The 26,614-nt window shown below is 39.7% G+C and overlaps 1 protein-coding gene across 1 annotated transcript in view; it reads right to left on the bottom strand.

Annotated features, from left to right (window-relative positions):
- Positions 1-25,320, bottom strand: part of NFKB1 (nuclear factor kappa B subunit 1) — a 63,113-nt gene extending 37,793 nt beyond the window's left edge. Inside the window, 4 exon segments of the mRNA XM_050895401.1 lie at positions 2,447-2,487; positions 10,960-11,044; positions 12,188-12,240; positions 25,258-25,320. Of these exon segments, the coding sequence (XP_050751358.1) occupies positions 2,447-2,487; positions 10,960-11,044; positions 12,188-12,232 (171 nt within the window). The 5' untranslated portion in view covers positions 12,233-12,240; positions 25,258-25,320.
- Between the last annotated feature and the right edge of the window lie 1,294 nt (positions 25,321-26,614).

The following is a 26,614-nucleotide window of genomic DNA, read 5'->3' as shown; positions in this document are numbered from 1 at the left end:
CTGAGTGCTGGTTAACAAAGCACCACTGAACTGTAGCCCTGGAGAAACTGTTCTGTTCTCACTCTTACACACAGCAGCAACCTGAATTTTTTCTTTCAGTAAGTGAAGATATTTTGAAGCAGAGATCTATTTATACTCTCAAAACAAGATAAAAATTAAAAGATAGAGAATGCAAGAGCAGATACTCTCTCCCATGATTGCTGCTAGGTAGACAGAATTGAAGCCAATAATAATCAAGGAAGTCCAAAGCATCATAAAGAAAAGAACAGGGATGAAACAGAAATGCTTCTTCCTTCTGGGAAGAGCATGTGAAAGCCATATCTCTGAGCGGGGTCTAGAAACAGCACAGAAACTTCAGGGGACTTTGAATGGCTAGGTTTTAATCTCAGCTACATAAATAGATACCTGAATATACTATAGGGAACTGCAGGATATTAGCAACCACTCTAGAATACAGCTGTCCATTTATTCTGTTTTTATTTATAGGAAATAACATCCCCTTTACTTTACGGGGCAATCTATAAGGCACAAAAGATGCAACTCTTAAGCAAATGTATTGGGTAACTCTAACTCTACTTAACTATATTATTTAATGTGGCCCCGAACTTTGAATACTTTCAGATCTACTCCCCAGTCCTGCAATTTCTGGCAAAATCCCTGTCTTATATAGGGCTCCCAGTGTCTGTCCAAACAGCACCAGACAGTGTTGTATCCTTCATCAAGAATCATTCAGCTTCTTTCTAATAGTAGACAACTCTGAATTCAAAGTCTGTATTAGCTGACAGTGAACAACATGGTTCAAACATTACTCTGTAATCATTAGCTTCAATACCTATCTCACTAAAGCCTTTTTAGTTTAAGAACTTGTTTCCCAGGCAAATGTAAAGATCTGACTCTTATTCAGATACTGACCAGACAATGTAATTCATCCTTAAGCATGTATTTGCCTTCCTACAGTGAACTGAGCGAGCGAGTGTATTGCAAGTGAAGTGCCCAGCTATGATGAGCTTGAACTCAAGTTGTCCAAAAGGCAAAGCAACCTCTGCATCACAACACGAGACGACCCAGTCTCTCTTCACCTCTATGCGTTCGATCCAACAGATCCGGCAGTCATCTGTGTGGCCTTCCCCAGTCTACCACCCTTGCTATCCTAGCTATGTTTTCACACATAGTCTTATTCCCCACAGCTGTGTCTCTGCTCCAGAAATGATCACAAGCATAGCACTCTGCTGATGGATCACCCTCATCACGCTGTTGTAAACCATTGCCCAGCTTGCCACATGGGTACTCCACTACAGGAGCTGCTTGCTGAGAAGTCAGGCATGGAAACAATGGTTTCTCCTTAGGTACTGCACACTGTAGGCTCCACCATGCAAAGACATGGCCTGATTTGGGATGAACTAAAACAACAAGGAAGAGGCAGCGTATTCTTCCAAGAGTTCACAGTACGCTGTTGTTTCACCTATGACCATGAAGTGTCCCTATTCCTGGAGGGATGCTCGAGCACAAAAATGTCTTTGGTATGTGGCTGAAACAAATGTTCTCTACCGCCTCCTACCAGGAACACTGGATTGCGGCATGCTTCTGCAGAAGACCAAGAAGAGGATGGGACAGCTTTTAGTCACCCTCTTCCCCTGCCTACTTAACAGCTCCATGAGGTAGGATTTTATGCAACTGATTGGGAGAGGCAGGAAAGGGGTCTCCATACTATAACAGCTTCAGGAGGAATACTTGCACTTGCTGATGCCACCAGCTAAAGGGGAACAATACCCTGGCATACTTCCGGCAATCTTCACCCAGCAATTACTTTGCACATCAGTTGCATGAAAACTAACCAGTGCATTGGGATGACTTTCACACTGTCAGCGGAGCATAAGTGAGCGTTGGCTACAGCGTCACAAAAACAGTTACATTCAAGTATTTATCTGCATTTTTCTTGGGTTTTTCAAAACAGCCAACTGTGATGAAAGGAATCTCAAAGGACAACAGAATTTCTTTACGATGACACAGCACAAGTCAAAAGTTCCTGTAACTTGGGAACAGAATGAAATTTTTTTATTTTTTCTTTCATATGTTTCAAGAAACATGAAACAAATTCTAAAAATCTTCCATGTTTGGTCTAATCGTTCACGTTTCAAAATACTGGGGTACCATAAGAGTCCTTTCTAAGGTGAAGAGTCTATACTCAGCAAGACGTTTTTTCAAAACCCTCAGGGTTTTTTTTGTCTTATGAGACTTCCAGAGAGACACAAAGATGAAAACAGAACAAAACAGGAAACGATTTAACTACAAAAGTGAGAGGAAAAACTGCTCATGGTTAAGTGCCACATTTGTTATGAGAGTTCAACCTCAACTTTTTTTCTCATCTTAAGTCATAATTTTACTCAAAGCTGAATATAGTGACATAGCTACCTTAAAGATTTTCAAAATATAATGTTGTTCTTACCTGTTTTGGCTGTTCTATGATTTGAAGATATGGTCCATCTGCTAACATAAAAGAAAGAAAAGTCGTAATAGAAATTAGAAAATATATTTGACAAATTATATGACGTATAAGTTGCAGGGGTAAAATTGATGTCTTTGAATGTCTTGAGATAAAATTTTTGAAAGCACCTAAATGTCTTCAGAACTTAAATTTTAATAAATAATTTAATCACTTGGCAGTCTGTCATTTCCAACGTTCCCTAAGACCAATGAAGTAAGAAGGGAAGGATTAACTCAAAAAAGTTAACTTTAGCTCAGAGGGCCTAAATGGCCAACTGATCACTCAGTTAAGACCCTCAAGGGTAAGTAAGAACAGGATCCTCCCCTTGCCACTGACAAGTAGCCTGGCCTTCCTGAGCTAAGGTTAACTTTTGTATTGAAACCCCTTGGGCTCTAAAGACTATACTCACAAGCTTTTGGCCCTAGGGCTTCCTACTGAATAGGTGCTTTTGAAAGTCTAGAGACAGCCAATGGGAAGCTCTGAGGTATGGGAATATAGGAGGAATTTAAGCTGTCTCAACATGCCCTAACAGTCAGAACTGCTTTAAAAAAAAAAAAAAAAAAAAAACAACCAAACTGGAATTGAGGAAACTGAACAATTTACATTCTTTTAATAATTTCAGATACACTTTCAAATATACTGGTGCCTCTAAAAACACTGAACACACTCTGTTTGACTACAGATGCAGACTCTGTGAGATCCATCTTTGAGCATGATGCCAATACATAGGATTATGTTCTACTAAAATTCTATTTGTGTCTTTCAAATAAGGCTTCCCTTAAACAACTTTCAGTCTTGCACTACTCCCTGAACAGTGGCTAACTTCATACCATAAACCTCATTTAAAATTCACCAGTTTAAATAGCCTTTGAGCAGGCCCTAAATCCAATGAGAACTCAGTGCCACCAGAGTTAAGAATTCATCACCTGATCAAAGCTTAGCTCCAACTCTGATTGTTTAGATTATTTACATTGTCCTGGTTTCGGCTGGGACAGAGTTAACTTTCTTTTTAGTAGCTGGTACAATGCTGGGTTTTGGATTTAGTGTGAGAATGATGTTGATAACACGCTGATGTTTTAGTTGTTGCTAAGTAGCACTTATCTTAAGCGAAGGACTTTTCAGTTTCCCATGCTCTGCCAGCAAGCAGGTGTGCAAGAAGCTGGGAGGGAGCATGGCCGGGGCAGCTGACCTGAACTAGCCAAAGGGATATTCCATACCATGGAACGTCATGCCCAGTATATAAACAGGGGGAGTTGGCCGGGAGGCGCGGATCGCAGCTCGGGAACTAACTGGGCATTGGTCAGTGGGTGGTGAGCAATTGCATTGTGCATCACTGTTTCCCCCCCCCCCCTTCCTTTTTTTGTTATATTCCTTTTCATTACTATTATTATTATATTTCATTATTACTATTGTTAGTATTATATTTTACTTTAGTTATTAAACTGTTCTTATCTCAACCCACGAGTTTTACTTTTTTTCCTTTCCTTTCCCCCTCCTCACCCCACTGGGAGGGGGAGGGGGAAGCGGCTGCATGGTGCTGAGTTGCTGACTGGGGTTAAACCACGACAACATCGAGAAGGAAAGCTCTCTAGGTGGATGGCTGTGAAATACCTCTTAAAATGCAAGCTGCTCCTGAGTCTAAAAACAACAGCTCCAAGAGGTATGATTTCTTCCCTGCCTCTTGCTAAGCAGAGAAGACGACGTGGATTTCAATGCTAAAAATTCAATTGTTATCAAAGCAGACCCCAAATGACAGCTTCACTGTGAATACCTACACAATATTTTGCCAGCTATATTCCTGTTGGAATTATGTATCATCACTCATACTCTATTAAAGATATTAATGCTAAGGAATCAAGCAAGCTCACTGGGACACGTGAAACCTCCAAAGCAGACAAGCAACAGCTATGTGGCAGAGCCTGCAAGCATATAAAGCATACCGTGCCCTGCCAACATCCAGGTGTGATCTGCCCCTGAACAACTGCACCATCTGCAAGTACCACGCCATCCGGCTACCTCAACGAGGTAGTACTTGGCTTCAGCACACAGCTACATACTTCCATCAACTTTAATTTGCCAATATGCCTAATGTTCACTGATAATTAAAAATGGCAGAGGATTCATTAATTTATAGTTTGTAGTATGACTACATGCATCCTTCTCAGCTTCTCAATACAACTTCACTTTAATAAAACAGACCTTCATGTCTTTAATCAGCACAGGTCTTAACTGAACAGGCTTCTCTCAACATGAAAGTTTTGATAAATATGCTAGTAGATGGAATTAGTACTTTGCTGTTGAAGTTTGCTGACTCAGCAACTGAATTAGCTTCATGCCAAAGTTATATTGCAAATGCCAGTCACGACAACTTCACATATAAAGATCATTTATTTCCCAAGTTCAATACTCTTTCCTGTGAAAAAGTAAACAGTGCTACAATTAAAACCTTGAAGTCATGCAAAACAATTGCCTCAAGACCATATATGCATCATCTTACATTAGAAAGCATGAAAAACAGTTTGGACTTCAGAAACTTTAAAAGACGTAGAGTAATATTTAGCTTTGGTGTGGTTTTATGTTTCATTTTTTGTCTGTAACATGGAGTCAAGATGAGTCGACTTGGGTTTAAGCATTATATCAGCACTTAAATTGAAGACCTCTATTCACAGACCTCTAACCCTCGTCATGCTTTAGGCATCTAAAATTTTATACTTTAACAATCCAGAGGCCTTGTATCTTCTGGGCACTGGCAGAAATAACGCACCTAAAATACAACTGTGTAGTTCAACTTTCAACCAAGCCTCCAGGGCAGGATCTGCTAGTAATTGTTCTTTGGCTGTTCTCCCCTTAGGAATTCATTTTCAAGGCACATACATTGGGTTAGTATCAGCACAAAATACTACTGCTTTCTCTTAAACATTAGCCAGAAAAGGAAGCGCTCTTTTATCCAACAGCTAAGTGGCTGCAGCAGTCCCCCAGTATGCAACAGACCCAGGTTCCAACTTTTCCTCAGCATAAGGAAATTCAGACTCTTAAAAGAGGGATATACACTATATTGGCATATTGGAAAGCTCAAGGGGAACTCTTCGTATCACTGAAATGGTTTCACCTTGCATGGCACTTGTGAAAACTCAGGAAAATTGAAAACTTAGGACTATGGTTCTTATGCCTCCTTGGAAAAAAGCTTATAAAAAGCATACAAATATACTGATAGATAAAATCAAAATATCTTGCATACTAATACTAGGAAAGTGCAAAGAAGGTGCAGTGTAAATGTACAAGGGCAAATTAGATGTCTGTTATCATTAATACAGATTATATAAATCATATACCAATGTATTTAAAACAAAGTTTTCTGAGGTCTTATTTTAACCTTTGGGTTTTGTGACTAAACATTTTCTTTTTTACAATGACTAAGTAATTCTCTGGTATAGCATCTGAACCAGATCCAAGTAACAGTACAGAGAAGGCACTCTAATGCAAGGCACTTAATTACATCTGAAATGCTATTTAAAAATAAACCAGCAATATTCAAGGTAACTTCCAAGCATAAATGGCATATTATTTTGACTATAAAAAGGATTTTACTTAGTGAAAGGTCTCATGCAGCTGTCTTTACTAAACTCTGAATACTTCCCAGAAGTACATTAGACAGACAGCCTAACATCGGCTATGTGTGGTTCCTTCTTTCTCTCTCTCATCCTTTCCCATGGGGAAAAGAAAAGATGTTTAGTGTTTTGCACATGTTTCTATTAGTAGGCATGTCTGGTCTAAGCAGATAGACAGCAGGAACCTGAAGATGTACACCTTGTAAGAGGAACTAATAATGATGAGATTTGTGATGATCTTTTGCACCTCTGTTTTAGGCTGGACAGTTGCTTGCTTCAAGTTCTTGTTTAATGAGCAACCCCCTTGTAAGTGTTAAACAACCACAAGAAGGAATGCTACTTAATGCATAGCTTAAGTTTTACTTTTGCCCTACAGAGAGGCTGAAGCGGCATACAGTCATGGAGCTGGCCTCTACACAGGGATGACTCTCACACTTGCCAAGAGCCAAGTTTTGACATGAGCACTCCTCACGATTTGCCTGGCACTGCTGCAGTCAGGAGGGCTGAGGACTGCAACTAAAACATGCAGTCCTCCAGCCTGGAGGGGGTTTGGTGCAGACTGCCACATCCTGGGTATGCTTCAGTGCTTCCTTTTCTGTCTTCTCGCCTCAGTTGCCACAGACCGACTCGCATCCCACTGCCTCCTCTCCAGCCTGAGTCACAGTCCCACTTCCCCACATCTTCTTCAACTGCTACATTTCTTCATTTTCCTTCCTGCCTGAGTCAGAGGCCCTCCTGCATCTTGACACTCCCACCACTTACATTCTTTCTTCCTCTTGACAGGCCTCACCCTGCACACACACTTCCCAAAGGAGCACCCTTCTTAAGCTCCCTCTTGGTTCCTTCTTCCCGTCATAGCGAAGTCAAGAAAGAAGGGGCCTGTGAGGTTGGTGACATATCCTTGCAAGCCTGGCAGCACCGTAGGACTAGTAAGGTCCTTTATCTAGCAGCTCACCTAGTACCTGAAGCCATTCAATTTAACCTGCAACCAGCTGTGGTCAAGTCCCCCTCTCACCTCCTCTGGTAGTGGGCCCGCCAGAACAGGCATCTCACCCTTGCAATTGTGTGTTGTTTTGCTCTATGGACGTGAATGAAAACACTCATAGCCTCTAGGTTTTGATTGTTAAACCCAACACCAACCCTCTTTTGTCCATCCTGGCAGTGGTACCTTGCTGCTAAAAGCTCAGACTCTAGATCTAGTGTCTTATCCTTCCTGAAGGCTTATTGTAGCATTCGTATGTCCTCCCCCTCAGGGATTCACCCGCACAGGAACACTGTCTTGCATCTCAGCTCTGCAGTGTTCAAAGCATGATGTTTAAAGCAAGCAGCACACGGGCTTTGCTTAACCTCTCTCTTCCCTCAGCTCACTCTTCAAAATATAAGCACAGAAGATCTAGAAAAAACACCAGAAGAGTTGCAAACACATGCAAGTCTGCTCATGCTTCTGAGGATTAGGGCCACTGCTATGGGATAGGGAAAATGAACACTCATCTAATTTTTGGTGATGGTCAGGCTTCCTTGAATCTCTAACATTATCTCTCTCTGAAAAAATATGAAATAAAGTCTTTTATAAGTGCCTTCTTTTTCCCTCTATGCCCTTCTCATTTCTCAACAGCAAGCATCACAGGGGGCTGGGCAGAGGAGGTTAAAGAAATACCAGAAAACTGTAGTTTTAGCAGCCTCCAGGCAATATCGTTCAGCTGCTGATGGCCCTGCTTCAACTTCAAAGACTTAAAAACACAACACCTTAATGCCAACGGCTAGTTAGACCAGAGCCCCTAAAACCCCAAACAATTAATCAGTTCCCAAAACCATCTCTAACTGGCACACAGATTGCTACATTACACGGTTGTAGATGGTCTTGTATAATCAGGAGGAAGAAACACCCGAAATTATAAAATGCTTTGCTCAGAGCTCTGCCCATGTCCTCTCCAATTTAAGGCATCACTTTGTCCCTCCACTACAGTGAACATCACACTGATGCGTATCTGCTTTTACACTGCCTAAATATGTGCCGTGGATAATGCTTCTTCCAACCCCGATGCCACTGAGGATTAGTACCTAACTCTCAAAGGCAGGATACTTCCCAACGAGCCAGAGGCTGACTTTGTGATATACTGCCTTTGCTGCTGGTGGTGTTTTAAACACACAGCTCAGTCCTGCAGTTTGCACTGTTATGACACTTGTTATAGATATATCCTTTTGTCACCAAAGGCACACAGAGGCTACTTCTCTTTGTAGATTTAGATGTAAATGTAGAACTTGAAGCACGTAACTATCTACTATAGCTTTAAAGCCAAAATAACCAAGCCTAATTTTTACTTAAAACTGACATATGTGAGATAGAAAAAGAAGTGAGCAAAGACACTTGAGCACTGACAACCTCATTGAGAAAATCCTTGTCCCGACGTCTCAAAGGTTTTCTACTATTACTGTAAATATTAACTAAACAGCAGAATATCTATCATCAGAAAGTCCCCAAATTCCCCAGCCATTTGTTGATTCAGCTACGCTGGCATGATACGGCAATCCGCAGTTATATATTAAACCTGCCTGCCAATGTAATAAGTCTGACATTGTGCGTTTATGAATGCACAGACTAAAAGATGTAGGCACCATACCAAATCATGAGGAACAATTACTGTCTTTGGTTCTTTCTGTTTAAATCATCCAACTGTCCTAGAGAAACATCCTTTTTAGAACAGTTATTTCACCCTCTCCATATCTCAGCTGGAATTACTTTCGGAAAATCCTGCATGAATTTTTAACTGGCCTTGCTGTGTAGAAAGAAATCATTAGTTCCTGCTTGGAAACAACTAAAGCATAACGTATAAATTACTGTATTACCTTATAACTGAAGAGCTAGTTCATAGTAACAACACAACATAGTTTCAAGCAGGGGAGGAAGTAAGCATTATAGTGATACTACTCAAGAAATGACATCACTATGGCATCATCAGATGCCACTGAAACGATCAACTTTTTCTAAAACTTATGATTAACTTTTTGTTTGTGATAACCTGAAATCCATGTTCCTTTATTAAGGAACCTGAAATCCATGTTCCCCATTTTGTACACAGGGAACTTGCCACCTATAGTGCAGCAGTAGACAAGAGCATTGCCACTAAAAAAAAAAAAAAAAAAGGGCCTTTTCTGAGCAATTTTGCAAATTAAGGGTAGAGCTAGACTTAGCCCAGTAAGAGTTTTCTGTGACTGCAGAACTCGGTGAATTCTTGACTCCCCCACATGGTTTTAAAAACAGCTGTTTTCTAGTTTAGACAGGACATAGATATCTGAATAATTTGTATGGAATGAGTCTGGCATGAGGAGTAGGGAGTAAGCTTAAAAGGTACATGTAAGAGAGATCATTATGGGGAAATCAAAATTCCAATAACCCTATTTGTTCCACAGAAACTCTGGGAGAACAGTGAAAAAACCCCTTGGTATACACTGCACAAGCCCTTTAATCCTACACAGATGAATCTTACTGAACAATTTTATCTGCCTTAATAAAAACACACTGCAAACAAATGATTGCAACATTAATTTGTTGGATGCTTGTCCGTATTTGTCAAGAGCTTTGCTCATCAGAACATTTTATCTTGAAACAAAATTATCTGTACCATATGTGTTTCTTGATCCTTCCTTGCTACTACTCAGTCAAGAAAACTGAAGTATGGTTTAAACTAGGAAACACTGAAACAGTAAGCATGCCTTAATTTTTATTTTTAAATCAGCATTTATTGTTAGAGTGGAATTTTACCTATGAAGTAAAAAGCTAATTGCTTATTTCATTTTACCCTTCACACCTTCACTGCTGTCAAGGGTATCAAATATTGGAAACAAAAGTGATTTGCATTTTCAACAAAAAGAAAGCAATCTGCAACACAGAAGATACCAGCTACATCCTGATACAACAGAGTCAAACAGATCAACAACAGAAAGTTGTCATGTTAAAAGACATTAATAGCTATATTGGAGATACATATTGAGAAAAACCTCATACACTTAAATAAATTTTTATTTCCTTCCTCCTTTCATATCAGCTATTCTAATAAACTAAGCAGGAGAAAGAGTTTTCTAAATTCAAGCAATAAGTAACACTTATAAAGAAATTTAATAAGCAAAACCAGACCAAGGTTGATCAAGCAGCTAATACTGGCTGAGATATAACACATTTCTATTTGATATTCCTGTTCTGGAACCATACTGGAAGAACTGCATATCAGACATTTGCAGAATACTATTTGCTTCTTTTCAGTGGTTGGTTGCAAAATTTGACTCTGAGCTTTCAAACTAGTGTTATTATTCAGGAAATTGTCAGGTACTTTTAATACCAGACTGCCACTTTACAGGAAACAGAGAAGTCACCGAGAAGGAAAAACAGATTCGAATGATACAGGAAGTTGAATATACTCTACATTTTATTAGTGAAAAACAAGCACCTTAAGAATTATTACAACAAATGAAACACTGTTCAAAAGAAAAAAAAAGTACATGTTGCACTCTGCAAACTGGCAATACAAACGTGTAGGTCACTGAAGATGCAAATTTAGAAAAAAATACAAAATAATTTATAAAAACAGGTCACTCAAAGCTCTTTGGTCACTCAAACCATTTAATTAATTGAAACTTTCAGTTTCTGTACAAGCCAAAAGAAAATCAGATTTGCCTCACTGTTGAAAGTTTCATGAGGGCAAGAAAGGGATGCATAAGAGTGTAATAAAAAGTCTAGTTGACAACCTTGGGATCTAGTATTATGAAATACAAGAGTGTAAACAAAAAAGCCTCTGAAAGAACTTCACAAAAAAACAAACTGGAAGAAACAGCAGGACAATAGCACAATCAAATAGCAACGGTTCCTACCTGTTCGTAGTGGTAAGTCTGAAGTGATGTAATTTGTATTATTAAATAATGCATTCATTCCCATGAACTGATCCATTGCAAACATCTATATTGAAAGAAAATATACTCTTCATTACTACATATATACATAATTTCATAAAGCATCTATCAGCAAAGAATTTCAAAGTTCTCTGTAAATATTGAGACTGCAAACACCCCGGTGCAGTACATAAAGATTTTACATCTATTTTATTTTTGCTGGCAACAGCAGTGCAAGCAAAGCTGATAGTACTGACCAAGTTTCACCAGTTTCATGAGACCGCACTGAGAGCAGCACAGTTTCTAAGCACACATTTTGCTTACATGCACTAACAACTATATATTCAAAAGAGCTTATATGGTAAATTCTGAAAATCTGACCCTAGATGTCTTGCCCAAGGCCTTGCTGAGAACCTGTGAGTTTTCATTTCCACTTCTGTGATTAAACCCCACCAGACTACATTCCTTATGTAAATACATTTACAAGCTCTAATGCAAGAAAACAGCATACCCAGGTTAAAGCTTAATATTTTTTTTGAACACTGACATGTCTTAACTCACTGTAATTGTTGTCAGGTATAAATCTATCTTCTTCTAAAGTGGAGCAAGCATAAAGGAGAAAATAGTTTCTTTTTGGAAATTAAGGTGAGTAGAAATGATGTGTTCTTCACTCAAACTTTTCACTCAAGCAACATTCTCACAATTCAAATGAATCATGAAATAACCTCATGAGATCAGGAAAAGCTTCTGAAGAACTAGGCCTACTGATCTGTGTGAGTGAAGGAACATTTTAGTCACCAATGTCAATGCAAATTTCACAAAAAATGATACAAAGGGGCCTTTCATGGCATAAGGGGCTTTATTTTCAGATAAAGTCCAACGTCCACCACAGAAGAAATTTCAGAGCAAGTGTCACAGGCAGACAGGGCATAAAAATGAGTATTTTTCTAATTGCTTCTTTCAGCAGGCCTAGCCTTCCTTTTCATTTCAGCCATTTCACCAGTGGCAACGCACTTTACAGGTAACATAAAAAAACACCTTAGAGAAAAAAAACCCTAGATTCCCCCCAACCTGATTTCTGCCAATAGCTAGAATGCTTTCATATCTCCATGTTGTTAAGCCTAGGAAATGACAGGACAATATGAGAGGAAGCGAAAACAGAGAGCTAGGAGAGAATACAGGGATATTGAAAATACACAAATCCACTTACTTGGGGATCAGACACTCCCATAATATAGGAATCCTCTCCTGCCATTTTAAGTCCTGAAACACAAAAACATGATCAGAACTCTCATTTTTTTCAATGTACAGCAATAGAGAAACTTGAAAAATGTTACAGTTAAAAGCCCCATCTCTGACCCTTCTTATTTTACTCATAATGTTAACGATTTCTAAAATACTCTTAAAATTCCTCAGTATTTGCAAGGGGCAAGCTAAGTACAGGACAGGCTACAGCTAGGATTTTCCACTGCCTGCTCCCAAGCAACTAAAAACTTACAGTCAAAGTCCTGAAGTTAAATTTTATTAAAATCAGGAATTAATTTGTTTCTGTCTTTGCTCTGACTACTCTGCCATTAGAGTTTAGGCAAAATCATTATCATAGTTTAGCAAAAGCAGGACTCTGCATTTTTATACAATAAAAGGCTTCTGAGCATTCATGAATGAACCCTAAGGGTTTTCCTGTGAAATATTACTAAATGCAACATAAAGATGCCTGAGGAAGAACATCCAATATTTTTTCTTTAAATAAAAATAGGAGTCAAACATTGACTAATTTTGGACACCTTTATTTCCAGAGGTCCACAAGTGCTCGGCACCCACAACAACTCAGTGCTGACAATGACAATTATGGGTGTACAACATACCTAACCCTTTCTCACAGGTCTACATGTAAATGCTGGACACTGGGAAAGTTTAGCCGGGCTTATTTTTCCTGGGGCCAGTAACAAGCCAGTAGCAGAGCCTGGAAATTTTCTTATGAATTTACTACGTCTATTATAAAAGATTAGTGTTATTTCCTGCCATGTAGACATTATTGAAAGAATTACAATTTCACTTATGTTGATCTTACTAAAAAGGCTCTCCAAGGGAACATCTGAAAATAACTGTAGTGACTATTTCAAGGGACTCATGTCTGCATGCAAGCAGACACTTTAAATAAGGTTAATAACTAATGGAAAATAGAAACATGTCACTGGCCCTCATATTCCACCACAATGAACATGAGCCATGTTTTCCAGCAAAGCAAAGTGAACTGTGAAAACCTACTGCCCTATGAAAGAGAGTGGCAAGTGATCAGTAAACCAGTAAAGAAAAACTGAGTCACCATGTACCTTCTACAGGAACTAGAAAGGCAAATATCAAAAAGAAAATTGGAATACTCGGGTACTTCACTTTGATGGAGGCTCAACTCAGCTTGTTAACAAGCTCCAAAGACAACATATAGCCACCCAACCCACACAAGTACACAATGAAAGAAAATTTAAAATGGAGAAATAGGAGACACTTAATACCCAGATGACTTCCATGAAAAAGAGGTCCATGAGGATAAAATTATTTTTTAATCTAGAAAATAAAAGTACTAATCTGTTTGTAATTCAATTTTAGAGAGAAATATTTACTGGGTAATATTTATTTGTAGTATTTCAGTAAATATCAAATAACTGGTCATAAGATTTCAGCCAAAAATTAGTAACAGATATAACAAGCAGCCACAGTCACCCACGCTGTACTTCATTACCTAATACATCAGGATTTCAGCAATAGAAAAAATATCAGTCAATCACATTATCTCACAGGCATATTCTGCAAAGCATTATTTTCATCAATGATTTGCTATTGTTATTATCAATCTTTATGGAAAAAAGTCAACATACAAGGCATAACAAAACCTTCAGCATACAACAAACTTTATTAAGATGTTTTTATTTGAGATGCCATTCCATAGAAAGAATATAACCCTCATCACCAATTGACAAGTTACTGAAATCACTGAAATAACTGTAATTTAGGTTTTGGCAAACATTTCCCAGTTAAAGGTGTAGATATTACAGAAAACAATCTGAAGACCTCAACAGCCGACACTTTTCAGGAAGCGTCAGAAAATATCCACCCTGCTGATGCACACTGATTAGGTAACTGTGAGTGCAAATGCCAGATTTCTTCTGCATAAACAGAAAAAAAACTGGCCCTAAAAGTCTTGTTTTGTGATCTCTCATATTTAATCACTTACTATTTCATGAGTCACATATGCAAAACTGTGTTCCAAAATACCTAAAGTACCCAGATAACATGGTAAATATGCTTGTTCAGAAAAAAAAGATTCTGAGGCACTAGTTGAATAGCATCTGCCCACTTGCCTGTTTGCTAAATGTATGCTTCTTTGCAAAACTTTCAAACAAAGCATCCCACAGCTTTTTCTGTAAGCCCAACAGGATAAATTTAACAGCATGTTCTATCATCTTTGCCCTATTCTAGTTTCTCAGACTGCATCACACTCACTCCAGCAGAACTCTGTGGGAGAAGGGCAGTTCTCACACCTGCTACGCTTCCTGGTCACATTTACAGTTCTACAATACATTACTTCAACAAAGTGGAAAAATACCACAGAGGCAGTATTTCTGAAAACTTTTCATTTAAAGTACTTTGATATAAAAATCACAATCCATAGAGAAATAAAACCTACATATATCTGAATCAGTCCTTCAATTTCACCTGATCAAAATGGTTATTTCTGGCTTTTTGGCTGATGCAATGAACAATGTCATGAAAGCAAAACAGCAGTCATTAAAGATGAACGTTACACTCAGAAGCAGCAAGGTAACTACCCACATACTACCCAGTTGCTGTAGGTATGTACTAATGAATTTCTAACCAGGTGTTAAACACAATCTCTCTTGCACCAAAAGCACAGGTGTCTCTTACTTGAGATCTTTTGTGTTCAACAGTCAGCTCCAGTTGAGGGAGACGTTAAAGACATTCTCTCTGGCTTGAATGCTAAGCCAGTTTATTATAAACACACGATGATTTAGATGTGCAAACATATGCCTTTGTGTATGTAAACTGACACTTGATTGCCTTCTCAGGGCCTAGACAAAAATTAACCCAGCAGTTTAAAATGACCCCTCTAAATGACTGAAAACACTCTCAGTTTCACTATATGTTTTGTCCTCTTTCAAAGCCAAACAAGCAACAAAAATGTTCTGGGAGCACTACCTCCAAAATAGAATTTGTTTCCTTAGGATTTATTTCGTTAACAAATCCCTAAGCTTCCTCTTCTTACAAGAAAATTGGGGCAAATCCAGGGAGTCAATAACATGACTAAAAACCAAAAATACACTTGCAAAAAACAGACCCTAGCATTAACTGTATGACTTTTAATTGGCCTCTTCCCTTATTGCTTGAGTTTCTAAGCACCTTTCCTACATGTATTAAGTGGTAAGATTAGCATCTACCACGAGTAGCTTTGTTCATTCTCTCCTTACATGAGCTATATTTTGGGACAGAGATTGTTTTTATCCAAGCTGTATTTGCTGCTATATGCATCTTAGAGAAGTCAAGTCAAAACCACCTCTCCCTCATTTGAAGATGACTGGGATTAAAATTGTTTGGTCGAAGTTCGTGTTACCATATACGCCTGCTTCTCACATAATCTCCGATTCCCACAAACTGTACTGCAAACTTGCATCTACAATTAAAAAATACCCCTACACCTGCAGACCACAATCAACCACGACAATCTCCACCCTGGAGACTGTCTGAAGTCTTTCAGATAATGGGGCACAGGAAACTAAACATTTCAACTCACAGTATTTTTTAGTGTGAAAATTGAAAGGTGGGTGAAGGAACATCATTTAGCTCCTAGCACAGTGGGAAAAAGTAAAATCCAGCTAAACTTGTCCAAAATCACACAGCTGTGCCTACTGAGGGACTATAAGTGTGTATGCATGTGCATATGCGTGCAGTATTCCTTTCTCCCCACAGTGAGTCAGCTGCCATTGTGAAAAAGGTTAAAAAAAAGGAGAAAAAGAAAAAGCCTGGGAAGATATATATACATACACATATATGGAAGATGATGGGATTGCATCAACCAACCAAGCAAACATAATGGCAGTTACTTTGCATCACTACTCCTCCTTAATAACCAAGTAATACCAGGTACAAGTAGGCACAGCTAGAAGAACACGAGTTCATTTATTGTATTCTGAATATTTGTTTTCAAGCTTCAAAAGGATCAGGCATTTAAAATGGAAACAATATAATTAATGTAGGAGTGCTCTCATCCACGAACAAGAATTCTCATTTTTGTTTATCTCAATCATTTGATTTCAGATCTCTCTCCTGCTGTTCTCCAGCATTCACTGTATCTTTTAAAACCAAAGACAGGTTTCTCTAGCCAACTTTTTTTAGCCCCTTGATTTTTTGGAGTCCACATCCTCCCCTCTACTGTTCCTCTTCAACCTTCTGGCCTGAATTTAAAAATGAGGTAAACCATTTTCCTCTTTGATACCAGTATCCAATCCAATACCTACAAACAGGGAATGGGACTTCTTCCTGTTACCCTTCTACAGACAAGCATAACCCAATGCAAATTTCATCACCTGTGAGGAATCAAGCTTTAATGTTTGATTCAGATACTAATAGTACAGTTATTTCTGAAAACATTTACAGACATCTCACCCAGCAGCTGCATGCCTTTTAAAAAAATAAGACTTTAAACTTCATTCTTTTTCTTTCTAGCTTTGTTCTCATACTGGCCTGGCTAAAAACCTGAACAATATATATACTAACAAATTAGGAAGACTTCTTATTCCTCCCAGCAGGAAATAAAATCACTTGAATATTACCCTAAATAGTTGAACAACACCCCCCTCCCAAAAAAAAGAAATTTGAGCTTTGGTACCCCAAACCTATTTATTCATGTTTTAAAGCACACCAGGGCGCTTATTGATGAAGCTAACATTTCACATAGGACCAGAGAAAAAAAACCCAAAACATAACATCTACTTCCTTTCCCAGACCTTCAAAGAGAGACATGGTAAGCAGGTCTCTACTTTTAATCTATGTTCTTTGAATATAAATGCATTTTTTTTAATCGATTTGGAGAGATGAAGGATGAACAGTATCACCAACTTCTCTACCCCACAAAGACCTGCCTCATCATAAAAAAGCATCATGCCTGGTAGAAACTCTCATCAGCCACTCATCTCTTTTAAACTTTCTGTACTTTGAGCCAAACAAACAAAAGCATAAAAACTGATGTGACAGGATGCCCATTATATCCTAAGAAAATGAATGCAAAAGACTAGCATCAGGGTATCTGCCTGCTGTTGCGTTTTCAAATACAAAGAATCAACTGATCTTTTCTAAAGCTTGTCCATTATTTTTTAATTAGTTCAGTACAAAGACTGAATTCAGGACAGATTAATATTTTATGGAAGAAGGTTGGTTATAGCACAGATCAGTTTAACAGGATGGAAATTAAGGCATGTTCTGTAAAAGGTACACTGAAGATATTTATGTTAGTGAATCATGATCTTTATTACTCAGAGTTCATTATACTCGTGAACTGGAATTAGTCTGATGGTTTAAATAAATTTCTATGTTGAAGAATGTCCATTTCTTACTTTATGAGATGTTTTACATCAACCTGTTCTCACCTTTCAAGGCTGGGATTCAGAAAGCACGCCTCAAGATGAGAAACTCAACTACCACACTTCAGCTGACTTGATACACTGAAAGCACAGTTCTTCCTGCAAGTTTTCTAGCAGAGTGTTTTTTCTCTTTAACTTGGCTTTCATTGAAATTTACCTGTTAAAAATAAACTTCCACTGGACACTGAATGACAGTCATGAAATTCACTGTGATTATGCTCTTAGCCTGTTTACTTTGCTTATTAAAAATAGAGAAGAATAAGGATGAGAGGGTGTTTTATATATTATATGGTAAGTATATATTTGCTACATTGGGGCTATAAAACACAGCAGACTACCTGATTGCAGAGAACTACGTTTTTAGGAACAGCATCAAGTTCTCTGAAATCCTGTAGCAGCTATGAAATATTGAGGTAGAAACAGTAACTGTTGTACTGTACAGTCTCTACAATGTGTTTTACCTGGTATTGTTTACTACTTCTAGTGGCAACTATCCATCCTTGAGCCTCACCTTTCTATCCTTTGCAAAACATAATCTGTATCTGGACAGAGACAACTGTTTTAGAGATCAGCATTTCCCAAATGGAGATGCTGGGAAATGTATTGTGCAATAGACGCTGAGAGTTGCTGGGTCAGGGCTGGAAGCAGGACAAGAGCTGCTGAGATGATTTTGGCTGGAGGACAGAGCAGGCTGCTCTGACAGAACAGAGATACTGATCCAAGATGTTTACTCTCAAGCCTTCATCACTGCAGTGCCTTCAAAGTCAGGATGCTGCCCATCCCTTTCAATGCCTGGCCTTTTCACCTTAGCTCTGGCCACCTCCTCTCAACTTCATCCAGCACTTCATTTCCCTTGTAACCCAGTTATTTTTCCCAAAATACTCGGAGCAAAGCTCCAGAGCAAAAACCTTTGGTGCAGAATATATTGTTAGAGAAGCACAGTAAGGGGAAAAAAGAAAGTTTGAGAACTGCTATTTTCTACCTCTGCACAAAATAGCAGGCCATACATATACACAGGCATAGGTCTTCTGACGCTTCAGAGGACACGTAAGTTGGGTCATGAACCTACAGCAGTTACATGGACAACCCTTAGCTTAAGCTGTGCATGTCCTCCTAAGCGCTTTAATTTTTTAAGGCTGAATAAAAGATGCTTTTCTTAAGAAAAATAAATTCCATTTTTATTAAAAGCAATGTAACAATAGTGGGAATATTGTACAGGCAGGATTCCAAACAGTTGCTGGCATTTTGAACACCTATTGTCCAAACCTGCTTAAAGCAGGTCTATACAACTAAACTCTTAACAGCTGTTGTTAGCTACCAGCACCTTGTACTTCCATTACTGTTGCCATTAATGAAGCTGCTGCAGAAGAAAATTTTCTGGAGAGGAAGAGTAGGAAGAGGGGAAAGTGAGACATCCCCCTCCCAAATACTAATCAAGCAAAATCTTAACACAGAAAAGGTTTTACCAACAGTTATTTTATTTACATTGTTCTCAACTACTTACTTTGATTGCATCCATTTTAATAAATTATACTGTTTCTGAAGTTAAGCAAAGGTTAAGACTGGACCAAATATTTATCATTTAGATGAACACTGTCCTGATGCACAGTCTGGAAAAACTGGGAAAATGCAAGCTATATGTACACACATGTTTTTAAAATAAAAGGAAAAGAGAGAGATGTGGTACAGACAGCAAATCCCTGGATTATTCAAAATAAGAGGTGATAAACAGCCATAGTATTCTGAAATATACAAAGTAAATAGAACCAAAATATTAAGGGAACATCATGCATACTTTCACTCACATTATTGGCATAGATCTCTTTAGCACAAACAGGAAAGAAAAAGCACTTTAAAAACCATGAGAAGTGATTACTAACCCGCTCAAGTTGACAAGGAGCCCCATCAACTATATTTTTTTGAAGGTATTTTAACTCAGTAATGAAACAGACTTGAAATTTGAAGTTTGCCTTTAAATGTTAAAAGTTTACTAATAGTTCTTCTCCCATCTATGACTTCAACACCTGGGGGGTAGGGGGATGTTTTAAGGAAACTGTATTCTCAGTATAAAACTCAACAATGCTCCATTTCCACAAAAGCAGCATACGGAAGTTGTATTTTTTACTTTCCTTCAGCTACTACAAAGACGTGTAATCTCTGAATAAAGATTTGAGTATAAGTTCTCAGTACACAAGTGAGAAAAGGTTTGTGCAGAGAGGCATTTTTATCAAAGATACTACTTTCTTCTGCAGACTTTTTCTCATCCGTAGACTGTTGCAGCTGCAATAACACTACATAACCCTAAATGACACTGTTTGTTTTTTTAATATAACAACACAAATTGCCTCCTCTTGTTATTAATTAAATCTGCTTATTATTTCCTGTTGGGTGGGACCTGGGAGTTTTGGCTGTGTATTTTTTAAATTAAAAAACCCCAAAAACTGTTTAAGTTAAAATTTTCAAATATTTTCAGTCATGAGCAGACGCATTATTGGATAACAGCATAAAAACTACAAAACATTTAGGAAATGAAATCAATCACAAGTATTAAAGAGATTTCAGAAGTGTGATGCTCTGAATCAGAATTGTTGGGTGCAGAATTATTGTAGGAAATCTAGACTCAAATTTATTACACCAGATAACTATTAAATTTGAAGAACAATTCACAGCATGAAGAAATTAACTTGGCAGACTACCTGAATGGTTGCTTTATTAAGTATCTTTACAAACAGAATTTTTGTGTATTTTATTCGTTTCCCAAATGCCAAAGTAGTGAACTAATATGACAAGAGGAAACACTAAGATGCCATAAACATATAAACTGTTTTTCCAGGATATTGTTAGAATAAAGTTAGAATGTTTTTGTTAAAACACTTTCAAAGCAACTTAAACCAAAGGAATAAACAGTATTCAAATATATGGCAAACATACTCTGGTATATGGATAATGCTAAGTATATGTAAAAATACTAATGTTCAACACAGCAAAACAACTCTAGTAACTAAACTGTATTTTAGCCACGTGGAGTGGTAATGCTACTTGAACTAACCTGAATATCATGTTAAAATGCTGTTACTTTTTCCTACAGATTAAAAAGAATCCCTGAATGTTCTTTAGAAATAGTTCTAGTTCATACAAAGTTGTTCGTCAAAGTCAAATTTTAACTTAAAAAGCCACACATACCTATTTTGTAAGCCTTAAGTGTAATAAATCATCAATATTAAACAGCAAAGCTTTTCCTTTTTGGGAAGGGAAAGAACAGCGTTTCTGACAAGCCAAGTAGCAAGCAAATCCAAGGTTTCAGAAGTCCAGTTCACATAAGGTTTACTGTATCACCAGGTACTTTCACACAGGTTCTGGGGTCTTACTGAAGACACAGTCCCTCATTTCATGAACAACAGTGGCAGACGAGGGCTCAGAAAATAGCAAGAGCTGTTACCACTGCAATCGCAAAAGTGAGCTAATGGATTCTCAGTGTCCTTTTGGTTTCGAACAGGCACTGAAAACATACCACGACAGAAATGGTCAGTTAAACAACACCAGTAAGTGGAACCAAACAGGTAGAACTGAGTCCAGCACCATTAGTGTTATACCCTAGATCTCAAATCTACAGGTGCCAAATGGTTACTAAGGCTTATTTTTTTGTTTATTACAAAGAAATACTAAAAATCCTGCAGCCTCAATTTTCTACAGTAACCTATGACACACCAAAAACCACTTAGACTGAACTAATGAGACCCCAAAACCATCTGCTCATTTTGGATTTACTTCATGTGTGTGTTAAAATCTGTCTGTCAGTGTTTAAAAAGATAGAAATATGATCTTTAAAAAAACCAACCAAACAAAAAAAACCCAAAACACCCCCAACACCGCACTACTCAGACCTACTTTGCTCTTGATCTGTTGATACCAGTACAGTTAGCTTGGAGGATGCAATGAAATACAGAGGTATTTCAGTTTAGCTAGTTCTGCATTTTAAATGAAGAAAAAAAAATATCTGGCACTGCTTTTCAAAAGAACGTAAAAGTTGAAAGGGGGAAAAAAATGCTAGTAGTAGCAATAGTAGCTTCCTCCCCACACATGGTCTGTCAGCTCCACCTAAATCCTAAACAAAGGACTTTACCTTGAGACTAGAATAATTTGAAACATCTTTTAAGGCCTTACTTTTGAAACTGTCAACAGTGCTTCAGCAAAATATATATGTTTAAATGAAAGCACTGAAGAAGACTCACTTATTTCTATGCTCAAACTTAGATGCAAACTTAGTGCCTGACTGACCTGAGGGCACAGTTAATGACAACCGTAATTATGATCTTATCAATGTAGAACTTCATAAAAGGTTCCCAATTTATTTAAAGGACATCAAATTACAACTTCCACTTCTAAAATACCTGCGTCAGAGCTAGAACTGACCAAGACCAGGAATTTCTTTTTCATTATTTGCCTGAAACATTCTCTCCTCTTTGTTTTATAATAGCTCTGTTATTTTGTGTCTGAGAAACAAAGAAAAGCTATCAACACGTTGGAAAAATTTTTTTAAAACTAACTTCAGAGTTTTTATTAGTTGCTTAGGGAAATGAGTAATGATTTTCTATAAGACTAATACTTCTGAATTTAGAGTTGGCAAACATTTACAGCACCGAAAGGTGAGAAGATATTAGAGAGTACATTTTGAAGCGATCTATGAAAACACAGACTAATTAACCAGAATCTCCAAAGACCGCAGAATTTTCTCATCACTAGCTACATCAGAAAGCCAACTGTAAGTTAGTAAAAAATATATTGTCCTTCACTGTATCTTTGCAACTTCAAAACAACATTTACTTTGCATGCATTTAACTATTGAGGGAGACCTGAACTTTCTAGTCAGCATAAAGCATCCTTGATAGTAAAGACTCATAGGCCTTCAGGAGACAGTGGCATGGGAAGATTTTTGGAAAAGGCAATGATGAAAAGGAGGAGTACTGTTTTCACAATAACTCAAAAATCTATTAATTAGCAAATTTGCGTTGGTGATAGTTATTTGTAGGTATCCATTACTGAATTCACATAATGCCACTTCAATGAAAAAAGTGAATTTAGATTTATTACTAAAATTGATTTTAAAAGTCAAATACATAGTAACTGAGAAACAATTAAATTGCTGTTTTTCAATAAATGAAGCAGGAAATTTTCAAACATGCATATAAATGAAGTATCGCTGTCTGCTTTCCACCCTCTTGTCCTCTCCCAAGATTCCCTTGTTCTCCCCCAGCACACTTTTTTTTTCCCAGCAAACTTTTCCGATTTCAAAATATATACTACAAAAACATTACCAAGGTGCTGACTGAACTAAGCGAATACAGGTATGAAGTTTATCTGCTACAACATTATTTTTTAAAAACACACATGACAGAAAGTGATACAAAGCCGTTCTCAGTTTTACAACCTTAACTCTACTCAAAGTGTGTTCATTACTTGCATGAAAAAATAATTTCATTTTTTGATGACTCTACCGCTGACTGACATTTTTTTCTTTAAAAAAAGGGACAAAGGGTGGAAAGAAAAAGGCTTTTTCCCTTCTGTTTAATGTTTCAAATTAAATTATTTAACAGATCTTGCACATATTTCAGCACTGAGTTTCCTTGAAATCTCCACAGTCCGTGGCAGATCCTGACAATAATATTTCAGCATAACTGTCGGTTAAATTCTTGAGCCAGGGAAGTTTACAGAACAGAGGATCTGCCTCTGGATAGTTACAGGCTGTTTTTTCCTCTTTCATTTTCTCAATTAAACTGTAGTCATTTCTGTAGATTACAAAACACTGCAGACAGGATGACGTCTTAGAATGACATCTTGGTTAATGCTTTCCTAGAATGGGCAGCTACATTCTCTTCTGAAAGAATAAAAATGCTTTGACTGAAATACTGTTTCAAAAATTGATACGTCACAGTACATAGCACAGAGACTCTGGATGTCAATAAAAACAAAGTGCTATATTTTCAACCCTGTTCTGTGAGCTTGACAGTGGTAGTGTAGCACCTTACAGCATGTAAGGCACAAGGTGATGTGGCAGAGAATTCATCCACTTAGTACTAATTTTCTCTGTGAACAGAATAAATTAAGAGAGGGCTTCTGAAGCACAAAACATGTCAAATATGATCGGCACTTTAAAACCATTTTTAAAAAAATAATCTGTATTTGCTTTAAAATGTTATCCTTTAGCAAAGATTTTGAGCATTTTAAAACAGGAAGTTGAAATGCAGCAGATGATTCCTTGCCTACAAAGCCTTATTCTGCAAATACTTACAGGCACTCGTATTTACTTATTTGAATGAAATTACATAGCAGTACACTGCATTATGGTAATGGCCAAATAACACATAGCTCATCTGTACTACAGTTCAGAAATAATACTCCATTTTATGTTCACATAAAGTAAGTCAATAGTGCATCTTTCTCAAAGTTACTAAAGCAGAAAGCATCAACAGGTAAAAAAATAATTGCAATGGTGAAAAGTTGAATATTCTTGTTTTTAAGGTCAAGTGTAACAGAACAATCAGTCTAATAATATTCCTTGTCATGGTGAGAACTTTTCAGTTTCATCACTTACTACTACATTGCCTTTAAAAAACTCACTATTTACTACCTTTGAAAGTAGCCTTTATTTATACTGTTTGTGATACTTCACAAGCCTCACCCAAGACAAGGACACCAAAAGTTGCCTGTAGCAAACCTATGTTTACATAGTAACCGCCTGTTTTTTCAAGGCCAGCCAGGGGACTACACAACAGCAGACACTCCAAATTGTGTCTCAGGTTAAGCACGTATGTCACCTTCGAAACCAAAAGCATAAAAAGCAGCACTTCCTTTGCCTACAAGCACCCACTATACGGTCAGCAGAAGTTGGGCTTTCAAATTTTTTCACTTTACTTGACAGTCCTTCACAGACATCCCTTCCTAGCTAGGAAGGCCCCTATAATACAGCAGCAGAAAACCACACTATGTGCCTAAAAAACAGTCAATCACAGAAGAGGCGTGAGTCGGTTCGTGCACTAACAGAGTGCAATTTTTCAAACCCTCAACAGAAAGGAAAGCGAGGTGGCAATCGCCCTTTTCAGAAACTCCGCACCGGGAAGAAGGGGGTGTCCGCCTCCCCGGCTCACCCCCGCCGGCAGGGCCGGCACCAGCACGACCCACAGCCCCCGCAATCCCCCGACTCCCGCCACACGGCACCGGCCGTTGCCGCCGGTTGCCCGCCTTCCCCTCTCGCTCGCCGCAGCCGCCCCGGCGAGCGCAGGCAAACCCCGCGGCAACCGCTCCCGGCGCTTCAGCGGGAGGTCCACGCCCGGGCCGAGGTCACAGGCGAGCGGCTGCCCGGCGCCACGCGTGGGGCTGGCCTGGGGAACGCGCTTCCCGTCGGCAAACCTCCCCTCCGGGCGGCCGCCACGCTCTCTACAGCGCTTCCCCCCCGCCCAGCCCAGCCCGAGCAGGGCGCAGCTGCCCGCTCCCGCCCCGGTCTCGCTCCGCATCAGGCCGCAGCGGTGCAGGACGGAGGAAGCGCAGCCAGCGGCGAACCGCCGCCGAGACTAAGGGCAGGGGAGAAAGAAGGCAGCGAGCGGCGGGGCAGGGGCCGCCTGGGGCTCACCCGGGGCAGGGCAGGGCAGGGCTGGCGGCGCCTCCTACTCGTCGTCGTCGTCTGCCGCTCGCGGGTCCCGGCCGCGCGTCCCTCAGCGCCGCGCCATGTAACCGGCGTGACGCCGCCGGCGCCGCCCGCGCCCTGGCTCCGCGCGGACTTTCCCCCTCCCTCCCGTCCGCCCGCCCCACCGCGGGCCCGCTGGCGAGGGCAGCCGAGCGGCACCGGCCTGCGCGGCCGCCGCCTGCGTAGCCTCCGCCCCCGCGGCCGCCTGCCCGCCCCTGCCCCGCGGCCCGCCGCACTTCCTGGCTGGAAATTCCCGCTGACGCTCCGGCAGCGCAAACGGCCGCGCGGGAGGGGCGGGGCAGGGCGGGAGGGGGCAGCCGTTGGGGGGCAAAGAAGGAGCGGGCGGCCGTTGGGCGCGAGCAGCCGTTGGGCGCCGGGAGGAGGGGCGGCTGTACAGCTCCGAGCACCACCAGCCGCTTCTGGCGGGCCCCCTCAGCGCCGCCCGCCACCTCACGGCTGAGGAGAAGCCCACCCCGGGCGGGCGAGGAGAGACAGCGGCGAAGCGAGCAGGGCAGCGCGGAGCCAAGGAAGCGCCTGCCACCCACCCGCTGGCGACGAAATTCCTCTCGCAGGGACAGGCCCTCCCGCCTGGAGGAAGCCGCGTGAATACGTGAGCTTTTTCATCCCGGGGGAATTGCCACCGCTACAAGGATAATCCTGTCGTTGTCCATGTTGCTTGGCCCACAGCGACCTTCTCAGCACTTCTGTGGGGTGAGGCCCGACCTCGTGGCGGCCAGTGTTTTCTTCTTGTTTGACCCCTAAAAAGTTTTGAAGGGAAGAGAGACTATGTATAGAGTGAATTTAAACCCACTTGCATAGTGCCTGGCTGCTGGCTGGCTTTCATGGGCACTTCGTAAAAGGAGGTTTACTGATTGACTACCACCTGATGTCTGAAAACAGCACTGAGCAGAGAGTACAGGCTACACAGCACCATTTTTCTGTGGATTTATACAGCTTCTGGCAGAGCAGACTCCCAGGTCGGTTAACTTCTGTTAAATTGTGCCACCATCAGTAATACGCTGGTCGTCTTAATACTGAAATCCAAGTTTGTAGTACAGTAACCAAGCCTCCCAGATACATCTAACCAAGGCTGAAGAAAGCTAGTGCGTTGTTTAATTGGCACAAATATTCTGTGAAACATTTAAGTTCAAACATCTTTATGCTGAGTCTTAAACATCTGGTTTGCTAAGGGTAAAGAGCATCTCAAATCAGCAGCCAGCATGGCTTACCTGATGTGTGTTAGCCCAGAAAGTCAGCAGCGCACCTGAAAAGCACCTGTGGGGGATTTTGTTACACTAAGGCC

Source organism: Gymnogyps californianus, chromosome 4 (genome assembly GCF_018139145.2).
Source record: "Gymnogyps californianus isolate 813 chromosome 4, ASM1813914v2, whole genome shotgun sequence".
In the NCBI taxonomy this organism is placed as follows: domain Eukaryota; kingdom Metazoa; phylum Chordata; class Aves; order Accipitriformes; family Cathartidae; genus Gymnogyps; species Gymnogyps californianus.
This window is presented reverse-complemented; position numbering and strand designations above follow the sequence as displayed.